The following is a 20,834-nucleotide window of genomic DNA, read 5'->3' as shown; positions in this document are numbered from 1 at the left end:
AAGAGAGTCATCCACACAGTATTCGATAAAAACCACATGCACAGGACAACCGCAACGACGGCGCGTGGGTGCCAACCACCCAAAACAGTTTTGGAGAGAGCAAACAATAAAAACAACGTGGTGCGCACGGAGGGCTCCTCCACGCATACCGCTCGCCACGGTCCCGCACCCGTGTGGCACCGCCGTCACCGCACACACTCTGCAAGAGGACGTAGGCATATCGTCACTGACACGCACACAAAATAAAAAGTAAATTCGGTGCAGCAATGGCCACACGCAAGAACCACAAATCATACACACTGCAACAGCGATGCATCACGGTAATCCCCCACAAAACAGAAAAGAGTGCAACTTGCATGCTTTATGGAAAATATCTGCGGTGTACATGGCAAAAGAGTGCCGTGACGCCGCCTTTCATATTGCATTCGCCATTCACGTATCACTGGGAAGCACGCAGCCACCACTCCTCCGCTCCGCTCCTCGTGCTGCTCGTGTCGCTCCACTGGAGGAAGTTGTCACCGCACATCCCCATCACCGTGCATTGCGGAACGCAAATCAACCACACGGCATGGGTGCGGTGCCACCCCGCCAATAAATCCCAGGAAACTCCCCACTGCCTCGTGTGGCACGGACGGCAGTATCATTATGCCTGCGAAAGGCTTTTTCTTCCCAACAAGAACGCGGCCCCACCACACGCCCGTAAAAACGTTTGTTCCGTCGCACGCAAAGGACTGGAGCGGGAGAACAGCAGGAAAGACAACACCGGCAGCCATGAGCAGCACGCACACGCAAACACACCGCTGCCCCGCATATCACCAAAAATAAAAATACCAAAGAAACATGCCACATCCCAACTGCAAATCGCGGGTGCGGTTGCAGCAGACACTCCCACCTCCTGGGCGTGTGCGGTCCCTCGCTGCTCGGCGCTCCAAGTGGGATCACCAAAAGCACCAATTCGGGAGCATTCGAACACCGCCACAGCAGTCACGCTCCCCATTTCTCACAAAGGCGAAGGCTTGCAGTGGCGCAGCGGGCGGCGGCATGCACAGTCGCAGAGTAATGGACTGCCGCGGGAAGCACGCAACGGCGATGCGCCCCTCCTTTGGGCCTCCCAACAAAATAAATGTGTCGTGCAGTCCCCGTGAGCAAAACACATTGAACCGTATTCAGCTCCACTACTGTGGCCATCCGCACACACAGCATGAGTGCGACAACGCAGGCCAGGAAGCACGAAATAACAGCATTCATCCCTCCAATAAAGGTCAGGCGGCGTCCGTGCTGCCTCCAACAATAATTCCACCCCACATCACCCTTCTGCATATCCGCAGCAAAAAGGCCCACACGGTGTACACTACATTACAATTTCCTAAAGAGCAAACCGGATCATCAGAGCGCTGCCCTCTTCTCAATGTTGGGTAGAGGCTCTCTGATCCTTGTCGCCGCCAGCCTGCGGTATTATGGAGGAGCATCACGTTCTCGGCATATCTCTCCATTTTCCCTCGCTGTCCCTAGGCCAAAAATGAAGTGACGTCCCACAAGTGGTTCCGGACGGTCTGAAGAAAGTGACGTATCAGACTCACTGAAACTGTGTGCGTGTGTGTTATTACGAGCGAGCGACACAATGCTCTCGCACATCCATGTATTCCGATCCTGCGCAACACCCATCTGGTGGTGCTGAAAGCGTTGGACACCAAACACGCACAAATCGCACAATGAATGCCTCTGGAGAACAAACCCCCCCATTTACGTCACCACAGGCACCGTGACAACAAAGTAACAAAAGAAATCCAACCTCTGCGCGTCCTCCCGCAAAAACGTGAAGACACACACGCTTGTCCCCTTAGCTTCACTCCAACTCCTCAAAAGTTGACAGGTCCATGGCAGGAGGAATCACGCCACTCCTCCCTCGCTCCCTGTCACGAGGCATGGCATTGCGCATATCCAGTGCATCTGCATCACCCACATACGTCCCTTTGGGGCCATCGCCTCGAGAGTCACCAAACACGCGCCGCTAGAAAGTATACTCCCAGTCTATGCTGCTTCTCCTGAGCAACCTTGCTACCTTGCCGCACAAACAAGTCCACAATTTACGCATTATGACTGCAGACACGTGCCAGTGGGAGCTCACGCCCTTTCCCTCAGCCTTGCCAAGGGCGTACGCCATACAAATGCCGGTCATAGGGCAGACATACACAGGCGCCGATACCCGTGACAGTGCGTGAGATACTCGCCGCAGAATGAGGTGCCGCAGGTCTCCGCTCACTGATCCAGATTGACCACGCTGAAGTCCACAACTCCCGTGGGTTTGGCATCCCGACAGGTCGTCGTGGTTCGTTGACTCCCATGGTGGAGGAGTGCCAAGCAAGCAAGAACCAAAAGCCTGGACACTCTGTGGAGCCAAAACGATAGAAAACACTGGCTGGCGCGGGCACAGCTAAGCGCCATGGGAGAAACATCTCAGCTCACCCCATGGAAAACACTTCACCAACATCACTGCAACATTGGCCTCTTGCTTCGTGGGTGTGTCACTTCTCTCTTCACTCCGTGCCAGCCTCCGTCCAATTCCCCGCCCACCAGTACTACGCGTCACACTGCGCTGCTTCCGCACAATCACACTTCGCGGCCAATCATCGTGACGCGCCTCCAACTGCAGTCGCATCCAACCTCGAAAGCCCTCGCACCCTCTTCCGCCCTCCTGTGTGTCGAGAGAAGACGCCTCTCTCGCAGTCTTCGCGTCCTCTCCAATAAAGCTCTGCAGTTGTACCCAAAAATCACCGGGTCTCTTGCCAAGAAGGAAACCGTGTGCGACGTGACCAATGTGAGCATAAACAAATTTAAAACACGGTTTATAGGCTCTGTGAAGTGCCCTGCGTGCGCCTGCATGCACGAGGGGAACACACATTGTGCGAGTCGTGCGAGATCATCATTCCAGCTCGCATCTCCACCAGGTGAGTCATTGAAGGCTCCATCCCACTTCACGACAGGTCGAATAACAGTGCACACGTAAGTGGCTGTGCTCTGCATTCACATGTGGTTCGCCTTTTGGGTCCAACGTCGTCAGGTGGTGGGAAGAGAAGAGTCGTATTATCATTCTTCCAATTGCTGCTGCTGCCGCCTCATTTCCCGTAAGGAGCCGCTGATCCCTCTCTCCTTGGCGATAAAGGGTCCTCACGCATGGGATGCATCCTGCCTCGTGTGACATGAGAAACAGCAGAGAGTCCCCAACGTTGCCAATGCGGGATTGGCCGTCCAGTGCGGTGATTACAACACGCTGGATCCGCCGGAGGATCGTCGTGCACACTTCAGTCCGCCCGTGGCGGATACAATCCTCGGGCAGCCACACCTGTGCAGAACAGAACACCCTTTTGGAGAACGCCGAGCAGCTCCACCGACGTGTCGGAAAGCCTCACAAAAAGAGGTCCGGTCAACCTGCGGCACATTACCGTGAAACTTTAATATCCTGACATCGAGAAGAGCGTTTCTACCTGAGAGTGTTCGCCCCATCATTATCATCATCACTGCTCAAATCATCTCAACAGGCAGCAATGGCATCGCTCTCGTATTGCTCATGCCCGTCGGCCTCCTCCACCCGCCGCCTCACGTCCGTGTGAATGAAGTATCGTCATGCACAGCGATGCGCCCCCTCGTTTCAGATAAACACCAATATTTTATAGTCACCAAGGTAGCAGTTCAGTTCTCCCTCCACAGGCACACCTCATAGAGGACCTCCTTCTGTTCCCTTTGCCGAACCAACGCACCGCACCCAGTGGATAAGCCCTGGTAGTTCCACCAAAAAACAAGTGTTCGATTCCCACAGCAGCGAATACTCTGTGTGATGTGGAACGCACAGTTTATTGTGCTAGTGCACCGCCTCGACGGCCGCCTCGCAATGGTGCAAAGATGTTCTTTGCCCCTGCCTGAGTGAGGCCTAAGCCCCACATTACACGCACACAGAAAAGTACACGGCGCATTTGAAAATATATTAATATTTTTTCACGGCACACCTATGGGAAGGAGCACCACCCCCGTATGCATGTTGGCAAAGCAATGGCCCCACAACGGCGGTGCTAAAAACACGCATCCAGAAACAGAGGAAAGAGAAGAGGGGTGTGGAACACTCACAAGAAATGATGGATAGCCCATTTAAAAGCGGCAGCAAAGAAAAGGAAAAAATAGCAGCAGTAGTAGTGGTGGTGACCATCATTTCCTTTTTTCTTCCCTTCACTCGCTAATAGCCCAAACACGTGGGGTTCAAAAGTCCTTTTCACACAAAATTGTGCGGCAGTTAGCCTCTCTCCAACCAGCCGCCTCAGTACATCCAAAAGAGCACACAAGAAAACCACAAATACCCATGGGGGAAAAAAAGAGAGAAAAACAATAAAAGATCCCACGGCATTAGTACGGAGGCGGAACGACACGCTTTTCGCACAAGTATTCGTAAAGTCGGCCAGAGAAAAAGAGATCCGGGCCCAAGCAAACTCGGACGCCACAGGCGGTTATTGTGCGCCTTTCAGGTTTTTCAGCCGGCTCCTGTTCCACCCGAGGGAAGAGGGCTGGCGGAATGTGATCCTCGCCGCAACGAGTCGCTGCATCGGGGGCCAAAGAAACAAATCCTCGCATATTGCGGGTGTCAAGTGGCCGCCCCACCGCATTTCCACGTCGCTATCGCTCGCCTGCGCACGTGCGTCTCTTCACGTACCCCGTCGCTCCTCAAGAATTCTTTCCGCAGGAGTCCTCAAATGCGGTGGACGCTTGAGAGCAACAAGCCAAGCCTCGCAATCGCTGCCAGCCTCACAAACCACCTCCAATGATTTCCCACCGCGAAGAAAAAGTGCGAATGCGCGGTGATTATTTGTTCCAAGGCGGGACGAAGTGATGTTTTGCGTGGCATCATGGCGGTACGTCCCATTGTCAAAAACTGCCTCCTGGCGTGTCTTTGCCAGCTGTGCCTCGCCGCTGTAGTTCACAAATGAGGCTGTGGGCGAGCCGATAACTTTTTCGATGTCACGTATCCACATGGTGACTGGAGGGCGTTTGCGATTTAACGGGAATCCCTGACGGTCCAGATCCCAGGAATGAATACGTTTGCAGTCCTCCAAGAGAAAACATAGGCGTCTGCGACCATTGCCCTTGCTCGGTATCTTTGTCACGCGGACCCCGTTGCGTAATTAATTCAGCACCTGATCCACAACAGAACTGAGGCGGCGTTCCGTTGCCTCGGCATCATGCAGTTTTCATTTTTCTTTGCCACGTAATCATCAAGCATACGCTGTCGATACACCTCGAGCCCTCGTCCCAGCCTCTCCTTGCGGGCCTGTTCCTCTTCAGCGCTGGCCAAGTATGTCTGTTCCTCTTGCGTGAAGACCTCGTCAAACTGGCGTCGAATGATACCCGTCTAGCCCGGGTTCACAGGAATGTCCTCAAGGGAAATGAGCCTCGGCAAATACTCCTCGATCGTTTTGGTGTCGGCAGCAAGAGCCGTCTCGGCGGCGTCCTCCTTGGCTGTCGCCTGCTCGCACTTCTTCTTCCGCTCCTCGGCCAAGGGACGCACCGGTTCCGGGAATTCTGCATTCATTTCCTTAATCTGGTGGATCCACTGCCTCCGCTGGCGACACCGCTCCTCCCGGACGGACCTTCGTACCGCCTCAATGGAATGCCGCTCCCACATGACGGCCTCTCGCCCCCTCGCCCTGTCAAGTTGAACCATCTCGAGCTGCTGCTCCTTCGTCTCAGTGGCGCTCTGCCGTAGGCTGAGTCCTTGCTCCAGCTGCTGCATCGCCTGCCGCAACCTCTCCGAGGCACTCTCCTCGTCCTGTTTCCTCGTTCGGATCTTCTCCACCGTATGCTCGTACTCCCAAATGCGGCCTTCGCGGTCAGTCTGCAGAGCACTGCTCTCCCGCTTCTTCGCCTCCAGAGCCCTCTCAACTTCATCCAACGTGGCCCCACCTCTCCGCTCAAGCTCTTTGATCATCTTCTCCGCCTCATGCTTCGCGCGCTCGCAAAACACACTCAGCTGCCGTTCCCGCGCCTCCTCACGGTTGCTCTCAATGGCGTTGACGCGCTTCATCCCTTCCTCCTCCATGTCTGAAATGGCCTGTTGGATTCATAGCTAAAAAGCCTGTAGTCGTACACGGTCCGGGCAATCATGAGTTCATCCCGCAACTCCATGATGTCCTGATCAGGACGCCACTTGTCAACGGCAAGATCCCTTGTGGCGGATCAGATTCCGGTCAAGCCAAGAATATTGCCAACACGACGAGTCATGGAGAAACAATGGAACGATTCCTCCGCACACACGGCATCCGAAAAGGCGTGAGCCAATAAAGCCGTCTCGGTAGAACCAGTGAGGCTATTGTTGCGGTTGCCTTTTTCCGTGTTGTACGCTCGGCGCAACAACTCACTGAGTTCTGACATGCCGAAGGGAACACGCAGACGACGGCGGCGAATGCTGGAGACAATTCCTGCTCCCGACACCAGTGTTCGTTGAGTCCCTTCGTATTGTAGCTGCGCGGCGGCATCAATGCCACACAAGGCGGGCCGTTCGGCATCTCCCAAGGCGACAAATGCCAGGGAGTTTGCATCCATGTAATCTGCAAACTCCGCCTCACCATCATCGCGGTAAAACTGAAGAACGACGGTGTCGGGCAAATAGGAAGGCATTGCCTCCAGCTCAGGCATTGGCTGCTTTTCACACAGCACGGGAAAAGCTACTTCTCATAGTTTTTGACAATAGTGTCCATCGCCGCTCGAACGTCGCCGGCCAATGAGATACGAATTCGCGCCACCATTCGCACACGTGGTCCCTCCTTCACGGAGCCCACAATAACCCCGAGCTCGTCGTCGGCGTCAAGGAGGTCTGTGCAGTGCTCTGTTGACCCAATGACGTGGCATGAGAAGGCAAAAATGCCCTTTTTGGCGCCCAGCCGAATAAATTCAGTGATGACTCAAGCAGCATATCCTTCTCCAGCTGCAGAGCCGTACATGAGTTGTCGCTTTGGTGACGAACACACGCCGTAGCTGAAGGCCACCATGTTCTTGCGTTCCTGAGTAAAGTTGGGGGCGGCAGTGGCACACAATTTTCGGAAGAGTGTACTTGAGTCCGGCACGTCCAACGCCACATCGACGTCAAACAAGGCCTCAGCAACCGCGAATCCGGCATCCCTCAGGGGCTGGGGGCAATTCAACCGCACCGTGTTGCCGTCTACCCGCATTGTCGCGGGAGCTGCGAGAAAGGCGTCGTGGTTTGGTGGGAACAGAAACGGCTTTCGCCTCCACTGGGAGAATATCACATTGAATGCTGCGCTGTGTGTTTGTTGCATGCACAGACAGGAGGGTCAAAGACAGAAAGAAAGAAAAGAGGAGAAAGACCGAGAGGGAAACAACACTTAATAATCTTCTGGGCCGCTGGCCGGACTCTGAAATCATCCAAAAAGGACAGGAAAAAAAAGCGGTAAATGGAGAGGCAATGAGTTCACCGTAATGTTTTCCCCAAAATATATACACATTCTGTCAATCACTGCCGTGGGCTGCTGCGCACAGTTAGAATTAGAAACACTTATCCCCCGCGAAGCGGCAGGCCTTTGGGGCTTCTCCAGCCACAAAAAAACACCGCAAGGTGGGGATCACAAAGTAGGTGGCTGTGAAGATAAAAAATAAAAAATAAAAAATAAAAAACAATAATAATTTCGTCTTACAGCTGTCGGCTCCCTGACTCCCTCAATCGCGGTCTCCCAAAAGACAGTGCGGTAGAAGAGGAAAAAGTTGTGAAGAGATATCTTCGTTTGCGCGAGATATGAATTTATTTGGGCAGCCAGCCGCCCTCTCAAGCATTCTTCTCACAAAATCCCATGAAAATAAAGGAAAATTATGCGGCCCCTGTAGTGCGCAACAGCCTCTAGTGACGATGCGCCTCTGGTGGAAAAATAAAATAAAATGAAAAAAGGGTGTGGTGAGTGTGGCACTGCCGATCACAACGGTTCTCTGAAAAGAAAGGCATTCACTGTCTAGACCCCGTAGGCACACACACATATAAAAATCGTTAAAATACTTCCCAATATATTTCACCAGAACGAAATGCACTTTGTTCCCCAATTATTTCCCTAACTTTCTTCCCTATCCCTTTCCCCCAAGATTGTTGTGTTCTCATTTCTCGGATTTTACTTACAAAATCACGTGTTAACACAAACTGGTATTGGTGTACCTTTCCGTCCCAGAACGCCACAATCTCTTTTTCAGCGTCGGTTTCATTGTTGGGATTGACGACATCGCATTCATGCCATTTTTTCGTCGGCGTGCTGTCTGCGTGCTGCACATAAATAATCTCCCACGACATGTCTCGGGATAATTTCTTCCAGCCCTTAAAATATGTCGCCAGGCGTTCATTGAACAGACTCACAGTGCTGGCTGTGGTGTGGTGCCCACCCGCCGTCGTCATCCGCAGCCCAAACAGCGTCTTCCGCGGTGACTCCATGAAGAAAAAGCCGTCCACCAGCGGAAAGTTTCGGACCGCCGGTATGTACAGCACCCGATACTTTAATTCTTGCTGGCGACCAACTGACTTCAGTTTACTTATTGCAGTTGCCTCGGTGGGGTGACCATGAGGGTTTAACGTTAGCACCGAGGGCCGTGGTTCGGAAGGCGATGGTGGCGGCAGCTCATTGAGATCCTCCGCTATGGAAGTGACAAAATTCTCAATCAAGAATACGCTCAAAGAATACTTTTCCAAGAATCCAGCTTCAAGAACTTTCTTCATCCCCAATACGAGGAAAAAAATATCATGCGGACTCAGCACCTTTGTCAAACGAGATAACGTTAAAACCCCAAGATACTCACATATAGGTGCATTAGCGAAGTCCTCAAATGCGCTTTTCTCTCTCACCCGGACGATCTTCACAAGTTTGTGAGACGGATCCTTGGAATACCATTTTTCCTCTCCTCCCAGGGTAAAGTACTCTCCAACATCAGTATCTTTGATTGCTAGCAAGGCACCATTAACGGCACCCAGGCGATTAATATAAATTTTCTCATCAAAGATGTAACGTGGAATCGGCCCCACTTTTTCCATGCGTTCTTTGACCTTTTTCCAGTATCCCGCTTGCTTATCTGGTTCCAGACCGCGTTTGATCCATGCACACATCGCCTTCACATCCATCTCGTCGGGGCAATTCATGATGATTCGACTGGCTTTTGCTTGCTTCTCCCACTCATCATAGTTGTCCAGGTTTGGCGATGACACCACAATCATGCCCCATCCAGTGGAGGGCGCAAAACCTGCGTCGGGCGGCGTTCCTTTCCTTTCCACATCGTAGATAATACACCCTTTCACCCCACGCTGCCACAAACCACCCAAAACACTGCTGGATGTTTTGTTACCCTCGTATCTTGTCACGATTTTGGTGTTCTTGTCAAACACGTACATCGTGGTTCCAAAACAGTGGAGAACCACCTGGGAGTTTCTCGACATCGCAGTGCAGCAGCTGGTAGAGAAGGTACGAGCCGGCATTCATCGACTTCCCGATCCCGGCCGTCCCAACCAACACATGCGGCAAAGGTGAAGGATTGAGAGTCAAATCAAAATTGCTGAACCACTCGGTGAGATCGCCCTTGACGAACTGCCACGCTCGCTCCACCTCGCAGTTCACACACAATTCATTACCACATCCATGCGGCGCAATCAGCGTGTACGGCCATCCCTTGTCCGAGGTAAGCACCATCAGCCTGGGAGGTGCTTCACCGGATTGCTGCACACCGTCATCCTTTTCGAAGATGGTGCCAACTTTCTTGTACGTCCATGACTGTTTCGGTTTCCCCTTCTCCACCTCCATTCCCGTCCCCGTTTTCTTTCGCTCCACGCCGTCGGGAATTTCCACCACATGGCTCCACCTCGCATTGTGCACAGACTCGTACAATCCCTCCAGTTTTATCGCTTCAATCGTCGTCGTTAGGTTCCTCGCCTCCTCGGCAGCTGAATCTAAGGATTGTTTAGTGAGTTATGAACAGTTGTTTTTACCTCCGCAGCAGCTTCTGACCACCCAAGTAGATTGCTGACACCACTTTTGTAAAGCTTGCGTACAACTTCTTCCAAATCCATTTCCTCCCTTACATTCCTCTCCATCCTCGCATAAGAACCGGTTGCCTGTATTTCTTTCAATGCTCCCTTATTACGGATATACTTATTGGGGTCCCTGAAAAACTACTTCAGCAAAACATCCCGATTGGTGTCCACAACGCCCCTGCCATCCGGTTCCCTCGTAAGAAAGTCGTTCAGCCTCATTTAGTTGACGCGAGCTCTTCCTTTAAACAGTACCTCATCGATATTAGTGGAAATGGTAAATTTCATTTCTTGCGTTCCTCTTAGCCTTTCTGTCAGTATCTGAGTGAGGGCTGCGTTTAGTTTTCCCCTTGCAAGAGGAGTGATCGTATACTTTCTTTCATAGTCCCTCCATTGCTCGGGAGAGAACACACCCTCGTGATGAAGCTTTTACACCTGGTACTCTGTTAAATTAAAAATAATTCTAAGAAGCCGCTGGTCTTGTACGTAAGCATCCGACTCCTGAACAAACATCTCCATCGTCACGTTGTAGTCTTTCATCAACAGCTGCCCTGCCGCCAACATAATTCCGAAGAAAATCACTCAGCCTCATGTTGGTGCTGCTCATGGTCCACTGCGGTCACACTCTACTCCCCGCCACACGTCGAGCCGCAGCGTTGGAACCATCACAAGAGCCACGGCGAGATGCCATCACAACACCCGTGCGGTGAAGCATCCCACTCGCACCGCCAAACTGCGGCCAGAAGGTGCCGCTGGCTCCAAAGGACAGTCGCGGCTGTTTCTTCCCGCAGTCCCAATGGCGTTGGGCGTGGCACTCACATGGCAGGGCGGTCGGTGCGTCATGCAGCCGCACTGCAACGCCTGTCGGTGAAGCAGCCGAGGACCACCGCCCCCGCAGCAACGCGAGGCGTGCAACCAACCACAACACTGCCACATCATCGCCCTTTTTCAATTTGTTTTATTCACGTTTTCTGTCCGTTTGTTTGCCCGATCACCGACACAAAAAATAAGTGTGCACCTTCACAAAAGGAAAAAAACAAAAATAAAGGAGGCACGATCCCACCGTCACGCCGCAGGTCAACAATCTCGTCCACCCACCGCCATTGCCGCACGGGAAAACGGAGTCACAATGCGCACCACACCATCATGCACTGAACAATGGGCGAGACGCGGCCATGCATCGCCCCGCTCCATTTTCCCACCACTCAAGTGTTGCGTGCCCGCACAAAATAGCAAACAGAACCAGAGTGCACACAAACCCAATCAACACCCTCACTCGCTGAAGCACATTATTCGCATGGAGTGACAACATTTGGGGACACACCAGCAGTAGCAGGCTGCATGGAATTTCCCTGCCAACCCTTCGAAGAGACACAACAACTCTGCGGAGTTAAAGTGACAGTCCCTCGGTGCTGCCTGCGGTTCACATGGCAGGAAGAATTCCACGCACGCATAGTTCCGGACACCTCGCTGTTTGAGTGCACATCAACAAAACATGCGAAAAAAATACCTGCGCGCAAGACGGCAATTAAATATGTGAAAAAGTCGGCCTGCTTTCTCCGATGGCGTTGGCGAGCAATCCCACACAATCCAATCAAAGTGGCACGCCGGACAGAACGGCGTTCGTCATTTAATTAAAAAAACGCGACACTGAAAGGGAGCAGAGAAGAGTTGGCGCATGCGATTGCCAGTGACAACTGTGAGCAACCCGCCAGCACCAACCGAGGTGCCGAGGAGCACGCTTGTGTAGAACTGGCCGTCAGGCAGAGAGGATAACCAAAACAAAAGGGCAGCAAACCCCCTCGTTCAGTGTCTCCTGACCACAACAGCAGAATCAAAATAACATGGACGATAAGAGCGGCAACGCCTTCTCCAAAACATCTTGTCAAGAAGCCGCAGGACCTCAGGAAGGGAGGAAGGCAGCGGCGGCAGCCACAGCGGGGAAGGCAATAAAACGGCTGGCAGGCACCTTCACGTCGACGCGCACACCACATCCGAGTGGGCTGGGAGCACAGACCGAACCGCTCGGAAACACACGCATCAAATACGCAAAACAAAGTCGCAGTGAATCGACAGGAACTCCCCGCCCAAAACAAATTCAAAAAGTGGCGTTTTTCAGGGAGAATCCGCCTTTCCGACGACGGCACGGACGCCTCGCAGTAAATTCTTGCAAATCTCCCTTCGCAGGTCCGCAGGAAAACGCAGCGGAATAAAAAGAGAGCGCAACGACGCAAAAAAAAGTAATCCTCCCAACCGACCAGGTGGCAGGCCGCCCTCGCGCAAGCGGACAAAACACAACTTCACTCCGGTCTTGTCGTGGTGGTCGTCTCGCAACATTTTCTTCCTTCTCGTCGCAGTGCACATCCCCTCCCACAAATCATTTGTTCGGGCCATGTTCCTGCGGTCAAACATCGCGCTGCTGGATCCCGCGGCACAGTCCTCGGCACAGAAGTGAGGGAGGAGGAGGGACCGCAGAAGGTGCGAGCACATCCGAATTCGGTGGCGGTCGCTGCAGTGAAGATTGACGTCCCACGCGGTGTCCCTTTTCTGGGTCCGGTCCCCACCGTGCCATGCGCTCAGCGTGCGGTGCGCCGGCCGCTCCGAACATCCACACGTGCTTGCCTCACCGTCGCTCCTAGCCCCGTTCGTTGGCTGCATCAGGGAGTCGCCATCCAGAGACGGGCATAAGGACGTTGCATCCAACAAAACCTTCAGAGGCACCCGGTGGGCCAACGACGACCATCACTGCGGGATGTGCGGCCCCTCCGCCGCTCACCTCAAATCGCACTTCTACGCCTCCTCGAGCAGCAGCAGCAGCATAAATACACCGGTCCACTAGAGGCCGTCACCAGCCATTGCAGGAAGATCGCTGTGCCCCGGTGCTATGAAACCCAAATTGCATTGACGGTCCACTTCGGAAAGTCCTGTCGCATCCTCCCTCATTATGCGGAAACACACCCGTCGTGCATGTGCCCACCGCAGCCAAATGAATCCGGTCCAAATACCATCCAAATCAAATTCCCCTTTCCTCACGCCATTCCTTCATTCCATGCGCCCTGACCCTCATCCACACGTGCCCACTCACACAAGCCAAAAAAGAATGGTGGTGGTCGCCCAACGCTCCGGAAACACATGCCCAGCACGCACACGCAGAACAAATGACATGTGCAAGCGCACGGCACAACGGCGGAGAAGCGCACACCTAAAGGAATGCGGCCCTCCAGAGCAGTCGCAGCCCACCGCGCGCATCACACCCGCAGGAAGAGTGACTCGCGGTGCGCGCTCCCTCTCTCCTCCCCTCCCTTCATTCCCACAGAGGAAGCAGCAGCCACCCGCAACCGCCAGCACACGCTACAAAAGAAGCATCCAAATCGAATGAAATGTGTATGTTGTGCGTGCATGTGGTTGTGTGTGCCTGCAGACACACGAGGCAAAGAAGTAAAAGCAGGAGCAGAGCAAGTGAAGGGACGCAGAAACAAAAATGTACAGCAGAGGTGCATGACAGAAATAAGGAGAAAAGACTGCTCAAACTTATGATATTGCACAGCGGACAAGGCAGCGGCAATTCATTAAAAATTATTAAAATTAAAAAAAAATTCATCTTCATTCCACTCCTCACACTTTAAAAGAAAAAAATTGAAAAAAGAAAAAAAGTGGTCCTCTATTACGGCTACACCCACACAATAAAAAAACCATACAAAAAAAGCACCTAACTACCATGTTGCTCCAGAAATTGTCTGCATATATTTTGTCCTAAAATAAAGTTAAAAGATATTTAAATGTCGTTCAGCCGTCCGACTCTCCGTGTGTCCGCACATCGTTTATATTTCATGGGGTCATCTGCGTGTTGCTGCTCCCCTCAGCCCTCTCATCGGCGCGTGAGTGCGGCCCGCAGAGCACAGTCACTCGTGTGTGTGTGGACTGAGAGAAGCACGCAGAAATGACGGCGGTCGCGTCTCTCCATCGGGAGAGTGAGCGCAGCAAAAAAAAAAACACGGCGGCAGGGTGTGGCTGTGTGTGTGGCGCTGCGGGTGTCTGCCAGCCCTGGCCGCAAAGAAAACAAAACAAGAGGGAAAGAAATGTGTGCTCCGCCCCACAGGCCCTCGTCACACGCCCACACGTCACGGCTCCCTCAGCGCGCCGTTCGTCGCGGCCCCTCCTCGTGAGCGTGTCGGTGGGTGTGCGAGTGGAGCAGTTGGGCGGAAACACACGGCACCCCTCGCAGGAAGAGTGCAGCAACAAACAATTGAAAGGGGGAAGAGTAGCAAAGAAACGTCCATAGTGATTGCCCCCAAAAGCAAAAAAAAAAGAATGGGGACGTAAAAAAAATGAAAATATTTAAACAAAAAAAAAATGATTCGGCAGGACTTTCATGTGCCATGCAGCACAAGAAGATCGGGGGCGTATACATATTCCCTGCACAAACAAAAAAGAAAACAAAAAAAGGAATTGTACTCTCCCACCAGCCCACACAACATCCCTTATATTCCATGCGGCATCCGGCCTGCTCCCCCACTCCTCGTTTTGTGCAGTCCGCCGGACGCGCAGCAGTGACGCCGGCACCGCGAGTGGGCAACAAAGGGGAAACAAAAGTCGGAAACACGTCACTCATAACGGATTGTAGCAAACGACCATAAAAAAAAAAAGAAACTGAGTATTCGAAAGAAAAAAACAAGAAAAACTGAAAAAGTGAAAAAAGATTTTCAAAAAAAAGAAAAAAAAACATTAAAGAAAAACATCAAAAACCGCAAGAAAAGCGGCACGTATTCTCCGTCGGGAGTCGCAATGCCACACTCGTTGCCTCACAATACTGCCACAGCTCCACACAGTCCCAGAAGAAGAAGCATCGACACCCGAGACACGCACACACGCGCAGTACTGTCGACATTCCAATTATGCAGCATCAATTTCGCGTCGTTGAGAAGGGCGAGGCGGTCGTCTTGGCTCGCGCCGCTCCCGGATTCGGAGTGGTTATTTTCTGGAACAGGGGCCTCGCTTTGTTTGGGCAGCAATCCCTCACTTCCAGCCAGAGGCGCCATGCTCTCTTGTACTGGCTGCGCATCCCCATCTCCAGTGGTCTCCCTTGACTGCAGGGTTGTTGAGTTTGCTCCCTCCTCCGGCGCGGATTGTTCTTCCTCCCCCATCGGGCTTTCCACTTCCGTAGTGAAGAAATCCTCGTTGTGCGTTGTCCCAAATTCACCTGCTCCTGCAACAGCGGCCGTAGGCGAATTGTTGTTTTCGCCAGAGGCGGCTGGTGCTGCTTCCCCCTCACTGCCTGTTGGAGTGCTGGTATTGCTTCCCGCTTGGTGGTCATGTTGCGCCACGGCAGCCTCGGCGTCTCCCTGTGGCAATGGCTTCGAGGGAAAAGCAGCTGAGTCAACATTCTCCGATTCGGTGCCACGACCGGACCCAATACTCTCTGCAACAGGGACGGGCGCCTCTGGTGAACTTTGTCCCAAGAATTCCGGGCGTACCTTCCTGTTCCACACCCTCTCCTCGTCGTCCCATGAAACCACGGGAATGACACTGCCGCCGGTGGCGGATATCGTGCACACCTCCGCGTACTCAGGACAAATGACGTTTTCCTTATTGTAGGGTGGTATGTCCCACGTAATCGTCTCCTCTTCTGTGCATGGGAGCCAATCGACGTTACGCTTTTCAGTCACTTCCAGATGCACCTGCATGCCAAGACACTTCAGTTCCGCATGCATGGCAGCACTCAGATACGTATACTCCGGGTCCCTCGCATCTGTCGTGTTGGTGGGAAGCGTGTCCAGACACCACGAAGAGGGCTTATCCCCGGGCCTCGCAGACAAATATTCTCCCTTCTCAAAAACAGCCTCAAGGTCCCTCACGTCCATCGCGGGATCAATGATGGGGCAACTGTCCATCGGGGGCTGTTTTGAAAATTCAATGATACTCCGATGACACCAACCACTGGAATACCGATCCGACGCGCAGCGTTTGACACCATCGTTTATGTTGCAGAACATGTGGGAATATTTACTCAGGTTCAGTTCGGAGCACCTCTTCTGCAGCAGCTCGCAGCCCGACTTCTTGCCCCAACCCATCGGCTCCGCCATATCCCAGTTCACCTTGAAGTAGCCCAGGTCAGCAAATGCAGCCAGCGTCAGCTCCGTGTAGTAACCGGCGCCCCCAATCGGTGCCATCAACTCATCCTTCGCGTGGCGCTGTGACCAGTGCGACTCCAGCGTAGTCCCGTCACCATTTTGATCTTGTAGCTCCATGCCGTAAATGTCATCGCAGTCGTAGTGCTCCCTCGCAGCCATCGCGGCATTCGTCGAGTTCACCACCACCGACAGCGCCCTGCCACGCACGCCGGTAACATTCCTCACCATGCTGCGGCTGGCCATGTGCGGGTGTGCGAACCCGAGAGCATGGGCCATCAGGTGCGCGGCGATGCGGGTGGCGAGGCGTCCGTGGAATAAAACGGCCGGGGCAATGTTCATGACGCCAACGACTGGACGGCCATCCTCCAGCGTGGCGCACGGCAGTGCCCACACACCACCCGGCGCTGCAGCCACGTACAGCACCATGTCAGAATTGGCAACGCCCTTGGTATGATGCTCAGAAGGCACAGTGAAACGACTGCAAACACTGCCCGCGGCAAATTGGGGCACAACCAACGGACCCTCCAGTGGCTGGACAAGCAGACGATCCGCATGCAGTTTGACAGCTGCAGGGACAACATTGTCGATGAGGATTTTCCTCTTATTAAAGGAAAAAGCATTGCCCTCGCACTCGTAATAGTCTGTCAATAAATTTTTCACATAAGAACGATCTGAGCTGCAATACATCCTGTTATTATACAGGTCATTTGTGGACACATTGATGCGGATGGGTGCCCATCCATTCCTCCCGATGACGGTGTATGTCTGCGACGTACTTCCCGTTCCCAAAGGCACGTTTTTCATCACCACCGGCATCGAATTCGTCCTGTCGACACGCATCACTTTGTCAAAGGTGCAATGGTACGTCAGACTGGCAGCAAAGCACCCGCTGGAACAACACATCAAAGTCAACATCATGAGCAGCAATGGCAGCGCTGCAGGGCACGGTGAGGCGAGGAGCCACTGAACCATCGGCGTGACTGTTGGAAAAGTATTTCTTGGCTTGCTGAGGCAACAAAGACTGAATGATTGAAAAGAAAAATGAAACGCAAACGTCACCACACAAGAAAAAAAATGATGGTTAATGAAAATACGTCCATTCAACCACAACACAAGCAGAGATTCAAAACACACACGTGACGGGAAGCCGAGGCGTGTGACGACCAGCGCACACACTCTCATTGCTCCCGTAAAGCAAAACACACACACACAGGGAGAGAGAGAGAGAGGTCGCCCACTCAATGCAACGGAAACACAAAAACAGTTACGGTGCTCCGCCCATGCAGCCAGGCAGGACGGCAGCGGTGCGTGTCGTGCAAAAGAGAGCACCAACGGGCCTGCATGGGTGTGCATGCATATATACAATGGGCACATTATTGTGTGTGCCTCGTGGGGTGAGTTGAAGGCGAGAGTCCATGCAAGGGGACACACACACACAGAGAAGGAAGAGTGTGTGTGCGGGCGGTGCACGGCTCTCTCACACTCACTCTCACGCGGCCATCAGCAGCCGCAGCCGCACACGCAACAACAAGAAGAAGAAGAGGGGAGGTGGCGTGGGAGACCGCGGTGCTGCCGTCACTGTCGCCAGTAGTCGCAGCACCATTTGTTATAGCTGCGGCTTCGGCATTTGCTGTTTTATTTGTATTTTCTTCTTTATTTTCACCTTGTTGTGCCTCTTTCTTCGCTTCACCATCAGGCGCTTGATCATGTTTTGGAATGCCTTCTTCATTTCCTTTGTCAGCGTCATTTGTAATGGCACCTTTGGAAGCTGAGGGTGATGTTGGAGTTGATTCGGCGTTAACCTCTGTTGGCCCGTCTGTTTTGGTGACTGTGGTGGGGATGGTTCCTTCTTTTCGTGAGGCACTTCTTGACTCCATGTCGTGTTGAGATGCTTCTACATGTTGCACTGAAGGGTCATCTGCAAAGGAGGGGTTTTCATCTTTTGTTTGTGTTGTTGCTTCTGCCGCTGCTGCCGCAGGTGCTGCATGTGCTTTTGGTGTTGGTAATTTGAGTCCTTCTTCCTGGGCGGAGCCGTCATCAGAGCTGGACTGCCCTTTCGCTGGTGTTGCATTTAAAGTTCCGGCTGGGTTTCCATTCAGTGTCGTTGTTAATGGTTCTGATGGTGGTGGTACTCCTTCCTGCGGCAATGTTAATTGGGATGTTTCTTCGCCTTCAATTGAGCTTTTGGGTTCCTCAATTCCTTCGGTTCCTTCTTTCCCTCTCACTGTGCTTGCTGGTGATGCCATGATCACACCATTATCCTGGCTGATGCCATTTCCTGTTTGTGCACCCAAAGACTGATTGCCGTTTTCGGGACCTTCCTTGACTGAATCCTGCGTTACATGTTGTTCAGCACTAACAATACCAGCAACAAGCTCTGAACTGCCAAATATTTCATCTTTTATCATTTCGGTACCTTTATCGGCATTGGCCTCCGCCATCACACAGCCACGCACCGCACCGTCCCATCCAGAAATGAGAGTCACGCACCACAACAACAACAATGAAAGGAGTGCTGATCGACCGCCCCCTTCCCCACACCCTCACAGTCAATATTACCGTCAGCATTACTCCCTCTTTAGAAAAACTCACCGGCATGCCGCGCTCACCTGCAGCACGCGTAGCCCGTCATCCTCTTCCGCTGCGTCCGCCACCTCCTCCCGCAGTCCAACAGCTCCGTGTCATCCACTTCTTCCACAGCCTACGGCATGCCACCGCCACGCAATACTCACACACGTGCTCCATGCGCTGCATGTTGTTCTCCTTCTTGTATTTGTGGCGGCACCGCAAAGTCTTGCAGCCGGCGGCATCGTAGTGCTGGAAGAATTACGGCGCAGCAACCGTGCGGGTGTCCGTGTGGCTGTACTCGCGCTTCAACTCGTCCAGCACGAACGGGCTGGCGGCAGCTATTCCAGCGGGTTCATTTTCTTCTTCCCCCGTAAAACCGCGGACGCCTCACGGGGCCCTCCAACGGCGTCACGCCATGTCCCATGAGGTCATGCGCACCGCCCTCTCATGTTCCCCCTTCGCAGCCGCAGAAGAACGCAGCACCCACATGCAATTGCCGGCAAGTTAGGACCATCCACGTAAAATAAAACGTTATACGTGTCGTGCGAGGGTGGTTGTATGTCTACAGAGACGTAAAGGCAAAAAAAAGAGAAAAAAGAAGGCAGCCATGCCAAGAGGCAAATACGCACATAAGTACCGCAGAGGTCACAGAAAAAATAATCATTTCAATATATATATATATGGCACAACTCAAGCCGGCACGGCAGCCCAAGCAGCGAACAAATAAGAGAACAATTACGGAAGAAAAGAAAAACTACGCACTCAACGCAGTTTTCACGCAGATCGTTAAATGTAAAAAATTGGATAATAATAATAATAATAATGGCAAGTATCATTATTACTTTTATGATTATTATTTTACAAAAATGAAAATCAAAAAAATATAAAATTTTACAAACCCGCCAACAACAGCAATAAAATATGTAAAAAACATCAGCATGTAAATATACACTGCACCGCCGGAGACAGCAACAACGCCGTTTTGATATCAGTAAGGAGCCGCAAAGCCCCAGCAGAAGTAACAGCACCCAAGACACACTCTCATGCACAAGGCTCACCTCTTCACTTTCCTTCCTCCGACGCACTCGCAGAATAAGAGCTGCCATCATCGTATTTTTGGCCTGCCTCGCCGACCATGAGCCATCTCATATGCTTGGAATTGAGTCCTCGGTTATACAAACGGGCGTTGAAGAGTGACAAATGGCTGGATTCTGCAACTTCCCCACTCTCCCCGTGGAATTGGATGTGTGAAATAATGTTTGTTTGGAGAAGAGACCCCTTGTAGGTGCCAAGGTGAGCCGCCCTCGTGTTAATGTACAAACCCCAATGGCCCGTGTCGTGTCGCAGCACCACCTGACACGGTTTTCCTGGGTCCCACCCTGTTGGAAGTACTTGTCTACCGCCACTATGAATTACAGTCATCCACCTCCCATCATGGGTGTAAACACACCAAATAGCACAGTCCTGTCCCCGTCATCCATCACCACACGAATCAAAGGAATGGGGGTGCGTTTCTTCGGCTCATCGTGGATGACCGCCATCACGACTAGAGTGAACCTTTTGTGTACAAAATGGTACGGTTGATTCTGTCCACTTCGGGCAACAGGCCACCCCGCCCCTGCTCCGGGTCCTTCAAACGTCACCCCATTGGAGAACCCTCTCACCGTCCCATGAACAGTCGCGTTCACGCAGAGGTACTCGTCCATCCACTCACTCCCAGCTGACAGACCAGACAAATAGCCAACAAGCCCGTCAGTAAGAATGGGACGAACACACATGCCCCTTTTCACCGGGCCGACAGTGGCAGTGGGTCTGCACGTTCTTAAGGCCTCATCCAACCCTTGCCACCTCTTCACCACAGTCTTTATCCGCTCCAGCTGTGTAGCCACGTGCACAGCAACAAGACCGCATGACCCCTCACTCCTATTCTCGTACAGCGAAATCAGACCACCCCCACTGCTATACAACAGGGAACTGGCAGCAGCGTCATCAGCTGCATCGGATATCGGCCCGGCATCATGCACACGTGCACCTTCCCTCACCCAAAGATGAAGCCGACCCCTACCTTTTTCTCCTCCAAATAC

At 52.7% G+C, this 20,834-nt stretch overlaps 2 protein-coding genes and 7 pseudogenes across 2 annotated transcripts, besides 8 other annotated features; all 9 read right to left on the bottom strand.

Moving 5' to 3' along the window:
- Positions 1-20,834: part of a sequence feature (areas not merged during assembly with more than two copies in the genome that could not be assigned to a particular haplotype) that runs on past the window's edge.
- Positions 1,845-2,456, bottom strand: Tc00.1047053509259.111 (annotated as a pseudogene).
- Tc00.1047053509259.100 lies at positions 2,491-3,516 on the bottom strand (annotated as a pseudogene).
- Tc00.1047053509259.80 lies at positions 4,394-7,120 on the bottom strand (annotated as a pseudogene).
- Positions 7,388-7,846: a mobile genetic element.
- Positions 7,646-7,686: a sequence feature (AT_rich).
- Positions 8,039-9,889, bottom strand: Tc00.1047053509259.50 (annotated as a pseudogene).
- On the bottom strand, positions 12,167-12,709 carry Tc00.1047053509259.45 (uncharacterized protein; the record flags this gene model as incomplete). Its single annotated transcript, XM_810373.1, has 1 exon — positions 12,167-12,709. The coding sequence occupies one exon, from the start codon at positions 12,707-12,709 to the stop codon at positions 12,167-12,169; it is 543 nt and encodes a 180-aa protein (XP_815466.1).
- Positions 13,620-13,649: a sequence feature (AT_rich).
- Positions 14,372-14,406: a sequence feature (AT_rich).
- Positions 14,687-14,796: a sequence feature (T-rich).
- Tc00.1047053509259.40 (surface protease GP63, putative) lies at positions 14,854-17,154 on the bottom strand (the record flags this gene model as incomplete). The annotated part of the gene is made up of 1 exon (XM_810368.1): positions 14,854-17,154. The coding sequence occupies one exon, from the start codon at positions 17,152-17,154 to the stop codon at positions 14,854-14,856; it is 2,301 nt and encodes a 766-aa protein (XP_815461.1).
- Positions 17,670-18,623, bottom strand: Tc00.1047053509259.30 (annotated as a pseudogene).
- Positions 18,911-19,174, bottom strand: Tc00.1047053509259.21 (annotated as a pseudogene).
- Positions 19,555-19,574: a microsatellite.
- Positions 19,585-19,644: a sequence feature (AT_rich).
- Tc00.1047053509259.10 lies at positions 19,896-20,834 on the bottom strand (annotated as a pseudogene; the record flags this gene model as incomplete).

Source organism: Trypanosoma cruzi, genomic scaffold, assembly GCF_000209065.1.
Source record: "Trypanosoma cruzi strain CL Brener 1047053517191 genomic scaffold, whole genome shotgun sequence".
In the NCBI taxonomy this organism is placed as follows: domain Eukaryota; phylum Euglenozoa; class Kinetoplastea; order Trypanosomatida; family Trypanosomatidae; genus Trypanosoma; species Trypanosoma cruzi.
This window is presented reverse-complemented; position numbering and strand designations above follow the sequence as displayed.